Genomic DNA, 17,003 nt, shown 5'->3' with positions numbered 1-17,003 from the left:
TAGCTCATTCATCGTCGTTTACCCACCACTGTAGCCCGATTGTATGTCATAATATAGTTTAGCCAACTATATATGTTTTACATGATATTTCCTATTGGCCCCTTTGGTGCCTAATGTGTCAACGTGTAATTAGTCATGTCTATTTTGGTTACCAAATTTTCTATGCCTATTTCTAGCATATTGTGGTTAAGCATGCTTATTTTGGTGATGATCAAGCCACTATATCATGATTTTGTGTAAAAACATCTAAATACACCACAGTAGAGCGTTGGTTCAGGAGAGTAATGCTCTCCCATAGTCTTAATGAAAGAATATCAATAAAATAAGTAATGAAAATGTAAAAATTAGACGAAATTGTACAGTTGAGGTTTAGACCACTCTAATAATTGAATCCCTCACATCTACTTTGTTGTAATGTTGTCTGCCTTAAGTGAGTGTGGTTGTTGAGTTGCTTGTATTTCCTTTGGTCTTGAAGAGCCTATATTAATATGAATCCTCCTATCTTGATTGTTTACGAAACTAGGTCGGGTTAGCTATCTTTTTCCCAATGATCGACCTTCCTGAAGCATCAAAACCACCTCGGACATGGTAGGTCTATTCGAAGCTGGTGATTGGGTGCACAACAAGGCAATCTCAATGATCTTCATCACATGTTCTTGTTCGTATTGATTCAAGTTTAATGTTTCATCGACGACCTTTATATGTATATTTCTCTAATACAATTTCCACGTCTATCACCAAAGCATTGTATAACAAAACTAGAGTTAAAAAAACTACAGAACAAACAAGCTAAAATGTGATATAATAAAAGCAACCTTCATGTATATCATATGATTCAAGTATTTTTCGCTATGTTTTACCAAACAAAAGTCGTTGACACCATCTATATTATAATATTATCCCTCCTAAAGCATTCACAACTTATCCATCATCCCATCTATGGCTGTAACTGATGCGAATGAGACCTTGTTCATGTCGTTTGTTTAGCATTCAATTTGTTCATGCACTACAAGAAACTGGTCTTTTTGCGAAGAAACCTATCCCGACGACAAGATGTTGTCGGGACTCCCAACTCTATCCCGATGACATGTTTTCAGGATAGAAAATCCCAAAATTCTTTACACGTGTCAATTGTTAATATGCGAGACAAACTTTGACTAAACCAACCTTTGACTCGATACTTTTCCTTTTTGTTTATTAAATCATTTTCTTTTTATAATTGAATAAATGATTTTTATAAAAATATATTTTGTAGTATCTATCCTGACAACACGTCGTCAAGAAAGATTTTTCTTTTTCTGTCTAGACAAAGCAATGCCACAACACTTATCCTGACAACTTTTCGTCGGAACAAGATTTTTAAAGTTATACCGACGACATGTCGTCGGGAAAACATAAAAAATCATTGTCTGGATAGGCAACAAATGTTGTAGTGATGGACGCTAACTAAACGGAAAATCTTGTTTGTGTATGTTCGTTAAATTTATAACTTTATTGATTTTGTAACTTCGTTTAGTTAATGATTTATTTTATAAAATTTTGCTTGAAATTACAACATATTGGATATTTTTCAGTCGTTTTGGAACCTACAGTTGGTACAAGAGTAGGGATGGCAATGAAACCCGAACCCGATGGGAAAACCCGAAATCCGACATGAATGGTACGGGTAATACCCGACCCATTAGGGTTTGGGAATAGTTTTGAAATTTTTTGCGGGTTTGGGACGGGTTTGGGATTTCTAATATACCCGATTACCCGACCCGATTACCCGATAAACCCATTTACCCGATTATATACCCGATGTACCCGATATAGCTTATTATATTATATATATACTTTATTCCAAATATATTATTTGTCGAAACTTGTTTATGTCAATTATTTAAGACATTTTATCTCTATGGTAACCATCTTTGTAATCTATTAGTTATATTTTGTCAAAACTCGGTAGAAACCTTGCGGGTATTGAGCAAAGTATACCCGATGGGTATTTTATCAAAACCCGATAAGAAACCCGAAACCCGACAGGTCATTACCCGATTAAAACCCGATGGGTTTGGGACGGGTTTGGGACGGACTTTCATAACCGGGTATGGGTTTGGGAATACCTAAACCCGACCCATTGCCATCCCTATATCAGAGCGGGTCGAATTTTATGATTCAACTTTGCTCTTGATATTCGGGTTCTATTTCCGCTATTACTGAACCGAGACATTAAAGACCCGTTGAAGTTTTGAAAATAAAGTTAGAAATTGGAAACAAAGTTTGAAGATCTTGGAAATAAAGTGGGAAATAAGCGTGTCTGATGCATTCTCCTTATGTTCGGGATCTACAAGTTCCTGATCAGGGCGTTTCGGGAACCGTTTCGCCATACGCCGAAAATCTTGCGACCCTATAGTTCATCCCGGGGACGAGTTCGAAGTTGAAGATGTAAAATATCAAACTCTGGTGCGCGAGTGTCGGTTATTTCGGGTCATAGAAACTATCGGATAAAGACGTGACCGACGGGTTTGCCGGTAACTGTTGGCGGTGGTATATGGTGGTTATCCGGGTTTCAAGTTATCAAAAAAAAAATCATTTTTTCCGGAGTTACACTTTCCCGGCAAAGAAAAAAGATGGTGGCTGTGGCAGCGGCCGGTTTCCGGCGTAATCCTTCTTCCGGTTATGGATGGTGGTCGTAACCCGTTGTAGGAGTGGCCGGAGGTAGAGTGAGAAAGAAAACAACGGTGGCGAATGACGTGTGGCCGGAATCGTTAAGGCGGTAGAGATCCGGCGGCGGCGTTCAATGGTTTTCCGGCGTTGTGGCTGGAAATTTGTTTTCCAACAGCCCTTTCTTTTGGCCGCGATGTTGGTGGTGGTGACAACGGCTCTAAAACTCTTGAGTGGCATTGAAGAATGGACGAGATGGAGTGGAGAGTGACGGCGGAAGTGGCCGCAAGTCGGTTTTCTGGCGGCTCCGGCTAGCTTTTCCGTCGGCCGGTCGCCGGAATCGGTTTTCCCGCGCCGGTTGGCCTTGGTGGCGGCTGCTTCACTTTTGTTCGCCAAAATGTTATATTTGTCTTGTGCCCTAAAACTATATGAAGAAATGGGCAGGTTCTTTAAATGGGCCAAGACCATGCCTAACTTGTCTAATTATTTTAATATATGGGCTGCCATATTATATCATATCTGGGCTTGTTTTATATGGCTGTTGGAATATTAATTGGGTCTGGTCACACAAAAGTTAATTCAACTTCAAAATTTATGAACCGAGCCACATGTTTACAAGATGTTCAAGCCGAGAAATAATTATTTGTTCGGGGTTGACCAACTGAAGAAAGTCAAAATTTCTCAGGTTTTTGTCATTATTGGACTGTGTTCAAAGTATGTTATTTCTATATTATTTTCTAGGCGTTCGAGAAGTTATGAATCTTTGAACAAATTGGATACGAATTTGGACTTGAAGAGGAAATAACAAGCTTTGTTCATTTGATCGTTGTCCCCGGTATATCATACCTTTAGGGGGTGATTGAAGAGGCTTCGGCTTTATCGGATGGATTCGTGAAGATGCTAGACACGGTTCGACGATGTTTTGATATCACAAGCCAAGGGGGTGATTGTAAGGCCAATATTTGTGACTTGAGATATCAAATTACGAAACCCATTATATATTTACGGTCAAGTTAATAATTTATGCTGACGAGAAAACCGGACACGAAACTAGAGCTTCAGTACGCGTGTTTAGCTTCAACGGGATAAGGCTTCTAGATAATTATTATTTAGCTATAAATATGGACTTGTGCTGTTCTTATTTGTTTGTGTTTGTATGGTGTAAACAACCACCCAAGGGGAGCTCACCTTGGGTGGGATCGGTTAGATAAATGTTATGAATCTTTTATTATTACAGATTACAGAGTCATTCAATATTATCTTTATATTATTTGTTCGATTGTTTATGCCGCACCAGTCTCGACATGTTTATCAAGTGCAAAATCCGTTCGGATGGTCGTTTTGGGACCTACAGTAGGGATGACAACCTCTTGAATAACATGCATATCATACAGTTCGGTCCCGGGAAATTCAAGAGTTGATGGGCCGATTTGAATTCATATCTTCGGTCCCAATAAATTTTTGAAATTAGTTTATTCCCAACTAATATTAAGAGCAGAGTTTTGAGGAGTACCGATGGAAAGAGAATAAAGGGGAAGCCTCCTGATTGAGGTTTTAGGAGCAAGTCCGACTGAAGACTCATCTTTAAACTTAGCACTTTCCAAGATGAAACCTGGCATTATCTTTTATTTTTATTTTGGTTTTCTCTTTGCTATGCCAGGTTTTCTTCTCTTGCTTGCAGGTTGTTCCGGGGTTAGTTGATGTCGGTTGATGAGCTAGGGTTTGAAGCAAGTGTGAGGATGCTAACTGCTTCATGATTTTCTGTAACGTTGTAGAATTGTTGATTGGCTGAGAGCAATATGCGTTCGTGAGTAACAGCTTGGTACAAAGCACTTGAGTTTGAGATTTGCATTTGATTAGAAGGGAACAGAACATGAATCATGACTTGACCACTGCAATATAGCAGAGGAGTCTGTTCCAATTTATTAGTTTATTTGTATTTGTCATTTCCTTTTTCTCATATTGAGGACAATGTTAAATTTAAGTATGGGATGAGAAACTAGCGTGTTTAAGCAAAAATAAAAATTATGAAAAAAATAGGTTGAAAACAAAAAGAGTTGAAAATTTTCCCAAGAATTTAACTAAATTTTCGCAAATAATGAAAAATGATAGGAAAATTTGAGATTGATCTTTTAAGACTACTATTATATATGAGATTATATAAAAGATAACGCACTAACTTTGGAATGTGTCAATATGTCCAACTAGCTTTGAAAGTTTCCTTTGATTATTATTAATATACCTAATAATCATAAAACTTGTGGGTTCTCATTTTGAGGGGGATAGTGAAGCTGAAAATTCAATAATGCATATGGAGTATTATCGTAATCTGACTACCTTGAGGTGGTGAGAATTACGTGCACTTAAAATTAGCATACCACTGTTTTATGAAAGAAAATAACGAGTAGTGGCGTCACGCAAAGTCCACTTTTTATGTGAGCTTAGTCATTAGTTATATATTTTAGGGTGAAGAAGCCTAAGAGCACAATACAAAAAAAAGCATGTTTTGAAAGTGTATTTTAAAAAGTTTGTCCGAAAAGCAAATGAATGAGAATATATGTATTGTAAAAATGCCAAAGAAGTATTTTTCAATAATAAAAAAAGAGGCCAAAGTGCACATACTAGACGAGACTGAGAGTTTACGTGTTACAAAGGGGATGGTGACTCTTAGGATACACTACTGGGGCTCGAGGTTTTTAGTCAATAAATATTTTCTTAAGGAATACTTAGGACAAAGTCTAATAGTACTTGAGGCATGTTCGTACGGCCTCATTTGGCCTTTCATCCATCTATTTTCCACCTAAGTGCATTTTCTTCTTACCATTAAAGGTCTTTAGCTTACGGTGATAGGTTGAACCAGTCTGTTTCAACCTGGTTTAGATTGTCTTGATTATGCTTGAGATGGAGGTAAGCAGATCTGTAGCTCTAAAGGTGTGAGGCCCATAGATTTATTAATATCACTTGAACTTAATCGTTAAATATGACAGGGGACTTGATAGGCTAGTGGTTGGGCTTAATTGGACAACAATATCGGCAATCACGGTTTTTGCGTTTATCTATGATTAAAAATTAACCTATATGTTTTAAAAATCACTTTCAGATTCTGATTCCATTTCAAATAGCTTTTCAGGGACAAAAAGGTTTAAGTATGAGAATATTTGATGTGGTCTAAAACATACATCTTATTATATTAATATTTTCTACACTTTTACCAATTTTTGGGTATGATTTTATAGAATATAACACTTAATTGGTTCATACTAAAATTTTAAAGATTGTAAAAGTGAAAGTGAGCTAAAACGAGTAAATCACCTCTAATAAGTTTATTGTATTTACTCATATTTTATTTGATGAGTTTTATACATGCTATTGAATATTAATTACATTTACATAATACAAGCATCAATTTCAATATAAAAGGTTTAACAGTTTAGTTGTTCTCTAATTTGTTTAGAGAAAAAAAAAAGAAGAATCTATAAAATAAAAAATAAAAACTCCTAAGTAAGTTTGAAAGGTAACATGCAAGTATGTATGAATATGATAATTGAGATATATGATGGAATTAATTTTGAGTTATAAATCATATTATAACTAATAGATTTATGGTTCAGGAACATCACGTGCAAAAATTAGATTTATGATATTGACCCGTTAATATAAGAGTTGCGTTAAAAAAGGACTGTTTGGTGAATACTTGACCGGAAGAGAACTTATATTCGCCCGGCTACCCGACTAGGCGGAGGGCGACGTGTAAAGCTCCAACGTCAACTCCATATGAGAAGCTATATGTATAAGGAACACACTTTCATTATTTTCTGACATTTATATATGCCTAGATACTAAACAAATAATCCGACATCACTAATCTTAGACTTCTTTATCGTTTGCTCTTTGAACTCTTAAATTGTCCCTTCAATAGAACGTATAGCAATTAAGGGGTTATTCGATAGCCTCTTAAGCATTAAGAAGCTATGAACTATTAGAAGGCAGCCTCTTAATAACCATTGAGAGGCTACCAAACATCCTCTAAGTCAACAATATAAATTCCATTTATCTTCAAGCGTGTATCTAATTTGATATTTCAAGTTATCTCTTAGCTCGTAGAAGTCTTTAAATATCTTGGGTATCTCACAAATTATTCATGGGAATAGTTTCTTTGAAATTGCTAACCTCTTGATCTTGAACAACCACTTCATTTTTATGGGCTTACGACCATGAGGTAGGTCAGTCAACTAGCCTAGCTTCCAGGTATAATATAAAGATCGAGCTTCACTTGTTCCTTTGTCAAAGTACCATATATTAACAAGTGTCTGATTCTCTTCGTCTCGAAGATTTTAACAAATGATTTATCTTCATCATGTATTGCATGTAGAGGCAAAGCTTTAATCGAGATAGCCATTATCAATGTTAGGGGAGGATTCACATTGAAGGTAGGGGTTGCACTGAAACCCTGAGTTTAGAAATTTTAGTGTAATGCTATATATAAAATATGGAGTGAGCCCCGTATAAAGTTGGAGTGCACCTCAAAAGGAAACTACAGAAGTGGTGGATTTGCTAAAGCGTTGGTTATTAACTCGGACTTCTAGCGATAGAGTCTTGTTGTTGGATGGTTTTTTAATTCTTATAACATGGTCTCATCTAGTTCACATTATCTGGGATATTAGAAATTTAGAATTAAGGTTAAAATGTCTATTTATGCTAAACTGTATAAATTTAGATAATCGAACCGAGTGGTCACAAGGAGTTTGTTGCATCTGTTGATGTTCCTTTTAATGTTGATGGTTCAAAATTTCAAAAAAAAGTTTTGACCATGTAAACAATAATGTGGTTCTTTCTTATTAATTAGTATTTTTAGTTTTGACAAGCTTTTCATTTTATTTCTTTTGAAATAACCAAGATATGTATATGTACATACGTGGTCCCATATACGACCTACGCTTATTATTGTATCATTTTTTTTATTATGTGATGAAACCCATCTTTTTCAACCGTTCTCATTACAAACGAAAGTGGCTATGTTCGTTTATCTTATAATTCAGCAACACCGTGTCAACTTGACTCAACTAACCCATTAAACTATTGACTAGACTAATGTTAACTATAAAGACTTACCCTGATAACTTAATATAATAATGGTCAAACACTGACACTACCCCAAATCCATAAATGGTGTGGCCTATGTGGTGCATTTTAACATATTATGTACTGATCAGATTTGTAAACTCCGTGATATATATAAAGCATTATATTTGAGTTATAGACGATTACAATATGGAAAGGGGAAAGTGTTATCTATAGTAAGTTGTATTTTGGGTTTATCAGTACATTTGATTAATTGTTTGTTTTCTAATTAAGTTTTATCCAACATTTTTTCAGGTTGGAGACATGTTTCTTATTAGTATCTTATTTATCATGTTCATCTTTGTCTTATGATGTGTACTTCCGTGCATTCATTGTAGTTAGTTACTTGATATTATTATTACATAAAAGCACCAACAAGGTTGGGAGAGATAGTACCAACAACCCTATGGCCCTTAGCCCCTTACTGAGTGGTGCAGGGTATGTGAATTTGCTATTCAAAAGTTATAAAAAAAAGAAGAATTAAAAAAAAAACTAGGAGAGTATGAATGCGGAATCTCACATTTTCCAGGAGGTAATCGGTGGATTGACTACCAGAGCCCACATCTGTACTCCTTTTGCCACTAATAATTTCAAGAATCACAATTCCAAAGCTGTAGGTGTCAACCTTCTCCGATATAACACCATGAAGTGCATATTCTGGTGCTGTGTATCCCCTAACATAGTATTATGTTGTAAAAATAAAAGAATGTGTGACTCATAAGAGAGGACATAATTAAGTACAATTTTGTAGTTAAAAAAACTTACAATGTACCAGCAAACTTGGTGCTAACATGAGTTTGGTCCTCCGGTTGAAACCTTGCCAACCCAAAATCTGCTATTTTGGGTTTAAAATCATCACTAAGAAGGATATTGCTTGATTTGATATCTCTGTGAACGATTTTGATATGGAATTCATCATGTAAATGAGCTAGACCCCTAGCTATCCCAAATATTATTTCATAACGTTGGTTCCAGTTCAGAGTCCCTCTTTTTGAACCTCCATTTTGAACATATTTGTTAGCACATATACACACTGAATAAGATGAGGATTTTATCTAAAAAATAATCACTAGTATTATGACCATTCCAACTTACCCCATAAGAAATGGTCTAGACTTCCATTCGGCATATATTCCAGGACTAGAAGTAAATAAGTTCCTTCGATTGACCATCCAAGGATGATGAATGTTACTTATAAGCTTAACTTCATTCTCAAACTCTTCTTTTGCTCCAGCATGCTGTACTAGAACTTTTTTCACTGCCACCACATTATTGTCCTCAAGAACTGCCTATTAACCATCCAGTAATTTCTTAAAAAAAAATATAAAACACTTTTCTAAGTGGTTTGTACTTCCTTGAATTACTATTTATTACCTTAAACACTTCACCAAAGCCTCCTTTTCCTAGAATATTTCCTTCACTGAAATTATCAGTTGCTAGCTGCAAGTCTTTGTAATTGTCATGTACCGCCCCCTCAAAATCCGCTGTTGATGGCAAAACATGGGCCATGTATATATACATTTGAATTCTATCAGTATTATGAAATTATTGATAATATTGGAATATAAATACATTTTGAAAATAACAATATATGAGAAAGCCCACCCCAATAACCTCCTTATATACACAACCCCATCAACTGTGTGGTAGACTTATCTATTGGAATAGGTTAAAGGCATCTCATACACAAAATATATATATAAACAATCACCTTCTTCAGTCTCCTTGGACTTATTCCATGATCGATATAATAACCACGAAAGAAGGATGAGGAAAATAAGAACTACGCCACCAACGGCTGCAGCAATTATGGCTACTTACTTGAATTTCCTATCATATAGAAGTTACAATTAAATGCATCAGTTATCACATTCTATTGGATAGTGTTGTTAACAATATATATCAAGTACGTAATGAAAAGAAGCGGCGGCCTCACCTTTTGAGACATTTTTAATATCTGTTGTCTGGTTGACATTGAAAAATGGAGTCTCGGAATACCTTGCAAAACAACCCATGTCGGAGAACCTTCCTTCAGTATTTGGAAGGCAATCATCTATTTTGTCATACGCTCTATCCATGCAGGTTTGGCAAGTCGCCTGATTTATATTTCCAGCACACTGTGCGGTCACATACACTGTTTTATTTTCACCAGTGATTTGTCTCGTGGATGCTACGTAGAGTTTAGAGGTTTTAGGAGTAGCATCTCTGATATCTGATAACAACCCATCCACAACTTGATTGAAAGCTGTTGGCTGAGAAGCAGATTGAGTGCCACATAGCACCGCTGGAGTACCATTCGCATCCTCCGTGATATCAGGGTTATTGTAGAAATCAGAAAAGTCTTCATACCTTATAATTATAAAAAAGAATTTAAATAATTTTGGACTTTTGTTTCTAGCTTTATAATATTCAAAATAAATTTTTAAGAATTACAGTTTAAGCAAAACAAACAAGACAACAGATTGTATAGACCAACCAGAAGATATTACACAAGGATATAGAAGCTTGTATACTATATTTGAATGTGCATCCTCATTTACTTGGAATATTAAAAACTAATTGATAAACACAAAATGAAAACGCACACAAACACGAAAATTGGATAACTCCAAATATTAATAATATTACGTAGAGTAATTATAGAGCAAAAATCTCTAATACACATAACTCCTTAACTAGTAAACAAAAGAAAGCCGTACCTGAGAAAGCAGTTATCCAAACTAACAGAACCACCGTTAAATGTGCAGTTGTCCAGTTTAGAAACCGCGGTATCAAAACAAGCCACACACTGATCAACAGAGAGGTAGTCCCGGCACTGGGCTGCTGCAAAGACAGAGTCCCCTGCACTCAAGGTCTGCGCTCTTGCATAAAGAACCCGTTGATTCAGTAGTTGCATTCTAAGATCATTAAAAGTGGAGTTGCGATCATTGATAAAATTTGGCAGACTTATCACCGTGTTTCTACCACAAAACACTGCGATCGTGAGATCAGTACTGTTGTTATCACGATCGTTCGACTGTGAAAATCCTTGCTTCGTTAATAATAATACAAGCAACACAACCAGGAAAGACATGATGATAGAGGAATTATTTGTGAAACCTTGCTGCCGTCATTCTCATTCAAACCAATATATAATTGTTACAAGGATATCTCTATTTACGTACAATCAAACTAATAATATTCTATAATATATGCCAAAGATATCTCTATATCTATTACACCCCCGCAGTCGAAGCAGGAGGTAACCAAATGCTAAGACTGGATCGGAAATCTTCAAATAAAGCACGAGGCAGACCTTTAGTGAAGATGTCTGCAATCTGATATGAAGACGGCACATAAAGAATACGAACTTGACCCCGCTGAACCTGTTCACGGACGAAATGGATGTCGAGCTCAATGTGTTTCGTACGCTGATGATTAACAGGATTCCCGGAGAGATATATGGCACTCACGTTATCACAATACACAAGTGTAGCACGAGTTAATGGATGATGAAGTTCTAGAAGCAAGTTGCGAAGCCAACAAATTTCAGCAACCACATTTGCAACCCCTCGATATTCAGCTTCGGCGCTAGATCGGGATATAGTCGGTTGCCGTTTGGAAGACCAGGAAATAAGATTAGGCCCATAGTAAACACAATACCCAGACGTAGATCGACGGGTGTCAGGACAACCCGCCCAGTCGGCATCTGTATAAGCAAGCAATGATGGAGCATCGGAATTGCCGAGAGTGAGACCAAACATAGCCGTACCTTGAATGTAGCGTAAGATGCGTTTCAAAGCATCCCAATGTGTGGATCTAGGAGCATGCATGTGCATGCAAACCTGTTGAACAGCATAGCTAATGTCGGGTCGAGTGAAGGTGAGGTATTGTAAAGCGCCAGCCATGCTACGATAGAGAGTCGAATCCTCAAATGGGGTACCCGAATCAACACCAAGTTTACCATTTGTATCAACTGGAGTTGGTGCGGGTTTGCATGTTTGCATTCCAACGCGTTTAATGATGTCAAGGGCAAAGGAAGTTTGAGATAAAAACATAGTATCCCCGGTTCGAGTGACAGAAATTCCAAGAAAATAACTTAGCTGCCCGAGATCTTTCATTGCGAATTCATCAGCCAAACTTGACAACAAATGTTGGCGAAGCGCCTCAGAAGATGACGTAAGAAGAATATCATCTACATATATTAATAAATACGCGGTGTGATGCCCAGAATGTAGAATAATCAAAGAATTATCACATTGACTTTGCTGAAAACCCAAGTGTATAACATAGTCCGTGAACCGTTGATACCATGCAAGCGGTGCCTGTTTAAGTCCATATAAAGATTTTTTAGGTCGACACACATAATCCGGATGAGTCTTGCTACGAAACCCCATAGGCTGATACATGTAGACCATTTCATTTAGTTTGCCATGCAAAAACGCGTTGGTGACATCAAGTTGATGTAACGTCCAAGATCTGGATAAGGCAATAGATAAGAAGGTTCTAATCGTAGCCGGTTTCACCACGGGGCTGAATGTCTCTCCACAATCAATATCAACCTGTTGAGATCGCCCATCACAAACTAACCGTGTTTTATACCGCTCTAAGGTGCCATTAGAGTGAAATTTATGCTTAAACAACCTTATACTTCGGATTACATTCATTTGTGGGTGACGAGGAACTAACTCCCAAGTCTCATTTTTAATAAGTGCGCTGTACTCATCATTCATGGCATTATGCCATTCCGGGGTGGACAAGGCGTGGGATGGGTTTTTGGGAATATGAGCAATTGTGGTGCTAGATAGATTAAGGAATTTCTTTGGTTTAGTGATTCCGTCCATGCCACGTGTGCGCATGGAACGAGTGGGAGGAGGTGGTGGTGGGGTTACTATTGAATTTATGAGAGGGGAGTGTTGGGAAGCTACAGTGGGCAAGGGAGTTGTTGGATGGGGCGGTGAGTGTGGAAGTGGGGTAGGAGACATAGGAAATGTGAGTTTATGAGAAGATGGGTGGGCTGTAGATGTAGGTTGGGCCGAGATGGGTGGGTTGGGAGTGGAATGTGGTGTGGAATTTAAGGGAATGGGAGGTGTATTTAGTGTCGGATGTGGGGAGTTAGGTGTAGGAATTGTTGTAGTAGATATAGGGGAATTGTGTTGACTCTGTGTAGATGGGGCAGGGGTGGAAGATTTTGTATTGGAGAATTGAGTCCAAAGATGAGGGTGGGGTGGGGTGTTAAGGAAGTCATAGGAATCTGAGAGGGAGAGTTGAGGCTGGGTTGGGTTGGTGGCAAAAGGATAAACAGTTTCGTCAAAAACCACATGACGAGATATGGTAATTTGGTGTGTGTTAAGGTTAAGGCATTTATATCCTCGATGGTTTGGTGGATACCCCAAAAATACACATGGATGAGATCGATGAGCGAGTTTATGAATGAGTGAAGATGGATGCAGGGGATAACATAATGAACCAAAAACGCGAAGATGGTCATATGCTGGATACCGGTTATATAGGAGTTCGGTAGGTATTTTGAAGTTGTGATTTTTATTAGGAAGGATGTTGAGAATGTAAGTGGCCATCTCGAGAGCTTGATGCCAAAAATTAGATGGAAGCGAGGAATGCGCAAGAAGAGTGCGAATAATATTATTAATGGAGCGGATTTTGCGTTCCGCTTTCCCATTTTGAGAGGATGTGTGGGGGCATGATAAGCGAAATATCATGCCATTGAGATCACATAATTGTTTGAAGGAAGAGTTTATGTATTCGGTGCCATTATCACATTGTAAGTTTTTAATTTTTCGTTCAAATTGGGTTTCTATTTGTTTGGAAAAGGTAGAAAATGTGGCATGGACGTGCGACTTTTTGGCCAAAGGATATGTCCATAAAAAGTCTGTGTGGTCGTCCAAGAAAAGAATATAATAACGGTGTCTGCCAGTACTGACAATTGGAGACGTCCAAAGATCGCTATGAATAATATCAAATGGTAAAAAAGTACGATTTAAAGAAGGCATAAAAGGTTGTCTAATACTTTTCCCCAAAACACAAGATTCACACACATGTTTATTAATCTTATTAAATGAAATAACATTGGAACGTCTCAAAAAGTTTAATAAAGTAGGTCCGGGGTGGCCCAGACGTTGATGCCAAAGCTAGTTTGAAATAGCTTCAAAGGTGGATGGAGAAGTGTACTGGGTAGACTCCGGTGGAAGAAGTGGGTAAAGATCACCACTGCTGTTGCATCGAAGGATAGGGATCCGGGTCTTGAAATCCTTCACAAGAAAACCAAAGGGATCAAATTCGATAGAAATCCAATTGTCAGTGGTGAGGCGACGGACAGAAATAAGATTTTTAATTAATTTTGGGGCATATAGGACGTTTTTTAATTTAAGGGGAGGGTAAGGAGGGGGTAAGTGTTGGTGTCCGTGTCCATTTACCGGAATGGTGGTGCCATCACCGACAATGATATTATGTAAAACGCCATTATTAAAAAAAGATTGGAAATTACCCGGGTTATTCGTCATGTGAGAGGTAGCCCCGGTGTCCATATGCCATTGATTCGGCGGGTTGAGGGACATGGTGTATAAAGCTTGCTCGATATTGGTTGGAGCATACGCGGCCGTGAAAGCTTGATTGGGCCTTGGCCCAAGTATTCCATTAGTGTTTCGATTTGAGTTGGGCCGTGGTTGAGTTGGGTAGGGGCAGGGTGGGTTGGGCCATGAATTTTGAGGAAACTGATTGGGCTGAGGCATCCAAGGAGTTTGAGAGGCCCAGTTGTTTGTGTGGTTGTACTGTTGTGGCCTAGATTGATAGAAGCCATTGTATCCAATATTGTTTGGAGTTTGTGAGAACTGATTGCTGTTGTGCCCAGACCCACGGCCACGACCCCAAGAAGATCTTCCACGTCCATGTCCACGAAACCGACCGCGACCGCGACCCCGTTCAGAGGAAGAGTCAGACCTGTATTCGGAAGGTGCAGATTGATTTGGTTTTGTAGTTGTAGCATGTAGGGCTGTTCCAGTAGACGACGCGGCTAGCGCGGCTTGGTGACTTTTCTTTTTTTCTTCCATAGTAACCTTCGACCGAGCTGCATGGAAAGAAGGAAGCGGTTCGTTGTTTTGGATTATTGCGCCTATGCCTTCGTACTGTTCATTGAGGCCAGTAACCAACTGAATGAACATATCGTTATCAGTAACCGGAGCATCAACATTGGCTAACTGATCTGCCAGGACCTTGAGTTCTTGGCAATATGCATGCATGTTTGGAAAGTTTTCGAGCCTGATGTTGACAAACTTGGTTTTAAGATAGATAGCTCGAGTAGCTTTGCTATCATTGAAAAGGTCGGCAAGGGTCGTCCATGCATCATGGGCTGTTGTATCTTTCTTTAGGATGGTATTTAACAGATCACGTGAGATGGTGCCATAGATCCATTGAAGGACTATGGCATCAATCCGTTCCCAAGAGTCAAGCGCCGGTGGTGTTTTCGGGTCGGCATCCTTGGTTTTTGTTGAAGATGATTGTGTCTGTGGTGTGGGGGAGGTTAGATGGTCATAAACCAGAAAAGCTCGACAATGAATTTTAAACAATTCTGACCATGCCGTATAGGGATCAGATTCAGATTCTAGAGTTATCGGTACAAAATTTTGATATTAGTGACAGTAAGAGCGGGGTGTAGTTTGGTTTCCATGAGTATTAGTGATGAGAAGACAATGGAATGAAGCAGAGGATCGAATGAGAGAAGCCGTGAAGAAGATGAGACGGCTAGGGTTAGGCTATTGATACCATGTTAGAGGAATTATTTGTGAAACCTTGCTGTCGTCATTCTCATTCGAACCAATATATAATTGTTACAAGGATATCTCTATAATTGAAGATAAGATTACGTACAATCAAACTAATAATATTCTATAATATATGCCAAAGATATCTCTATATCTATTACATGATCAGCCACTTTGAGAATCAAGAACAAATTCAGAAGAACAAGAAGAAAGCTTGCCTAACTTGTGGTTATTAAAAGAATTTTTAAATTTGGGTTGTTTCCAATATTTTATTGAATGTTACATTTTGTCGACTCAGAGATCTAATGGTGTGGTCAACCATAGTAGTCTGGAATATTGGTGTAATAAGTCACCAGTGGTCCATATATATTTCATAATTAGTAGGGAATAATGATGCATTATTAAATTCCGGCTTTCTAGCACATCGTTTATAGTTAATTAGTTATACAGATCATAAAAAAGTTTCATACAACATTTGGCCAATAAGAATATGCAATATACTTTGGTTAGTTAAGGGTTACATCATTCTTACATAGGTGTCTGCCTTCACGATGATAAAATATTCTTTTTTATTTCTAATTAAAGGAAGCAGTTTATTTTATCTCTCCAAAAGTGACGGGTTAGTTTAATCCTTGTAAGTGCGAGATTAAAGAGATTTCAAGTGAAATTTTGCTCTTAAAAAACATGCATAATTTTTGGGGAACTCTATTGGTATGTTACAATGTTTGGAAACTTTGTTCATATAAATACTAAGGCATAAATATGCCTTTTTTAACGGCGTTTAGATCCATAATATATGAGTGGATCTTCTTAAGAAGGAATGTCAATCGTCCATACTCATTTTTTAATCTATAACATGTTTTGACAAATCAATTTGCTTTCTTAAAACAACCTTAGGCCGGGGGGGGGGGTACCCACTTTTTCCTCACGAGTGAGGTGAGTTGGCAAAGGAGTCGTGTCACATGGCGTCCTACATGGAAGGGGTCACGTGCCTGACACCCCTGGACCCCCCCTCCCCCCCCCCCCCGCCCTCCATTTTTAATCATGATTGATTTGAGGATAGTGACCACAGTCACTGTCGTCGCTCACTCTCTTCCTCTCTTTGTATTAAATAAAAGAAAATAAAAAATGGAGAACGATGGAGATTGTGGAGAATGATGTAACTTGTGGTTTAAGGTTGAGGTTGAATGATGTAAGGAAAACAGACGTGGCATAGACATGACGAGCGAAGTGAATGTTGAGGGAAAATGATAAAAAAGAACACTCAGGGCCCAACGAATAAATTGAGTCATTTTCATATGGGGTAGGTCCGGTCTAAAAATATATATTGTTTGATAGTTTGGGTAAAAAAAGATATTTAAATGCCATATTGTTACCATATTAGCATTTCATACCAAATTATTAGTTTGAACATTCGTTTTCTGAAATGTGATAGTCATCTTAAAGGTTTTTAAATGCGTAGGTAAAGTTAAAATA

The 17,003-nt window shown here is 37.8% G+C and overlaps 1 protein-coding gene and 1 pseudogene across 2 annotated transcripts; both read right to left on the bottom strand.

The window, feature by feature from the left end:
* Positions 1-246: 246 nt before the first annotated feature.
* Positions 247-10,846, bottom strand: LOC143628429 (cysteine-rich receptor-like protein kinase 2; annotated as a pseudogene). The gene is made up of 8 exons (XR_013152742.1): positions 10,470-10,846; positions 9,696-10,119; positions 9,482-9,590; positions 9,145-9,254; positions 8,866-9,059; positions 8,536-8,767; positions 8,291-8,444; positions 247-731 (listed from the first exon to the last, which is right to left on the bottom strand). The product of XR_013152742.1 is annotated as a cysteine-rich receptor-like protein kinase 2 (transcript).
* A 3,052-nt stretch (positions 10,847-13,898) lies between these two features.
* Positions 13,899-15,005, bottom strand: LOC143628445 (uncharacterized). The gene has a single exon (XM_077098045.1). It carries the CDS (start codon positions 15,003-15,005, stop codon positions 13,899-13,901), a length of 1,107 nt encoding a protein of 368 aa, XP_076954160.1.
* Between the last annotated feature and the right edge of the window lie 1,998 nt (positions 15,006-17,003).

The sequence above is a fragment of the Bidens hawaiensis genome, unplaced genomic scaffold (genome assembly GCF_021521415.1).
Source record: "Bidens hawaiensis isolate Kalapana, Puna unplaced genomic scaffold, B.hawaiensis_p1.1 tig00004973_1, whole genome shotgun sequence".
Lineage (NCBI taxonomy): Eukaryota > Viridiplantae > Streptophyta > Magnoliopsida > Asterales > Asteraceae > Bidens > Bidens hawaiensis.
This window is presented reverse-complemented; position numbering and strand designations above follow the sequence as displayed.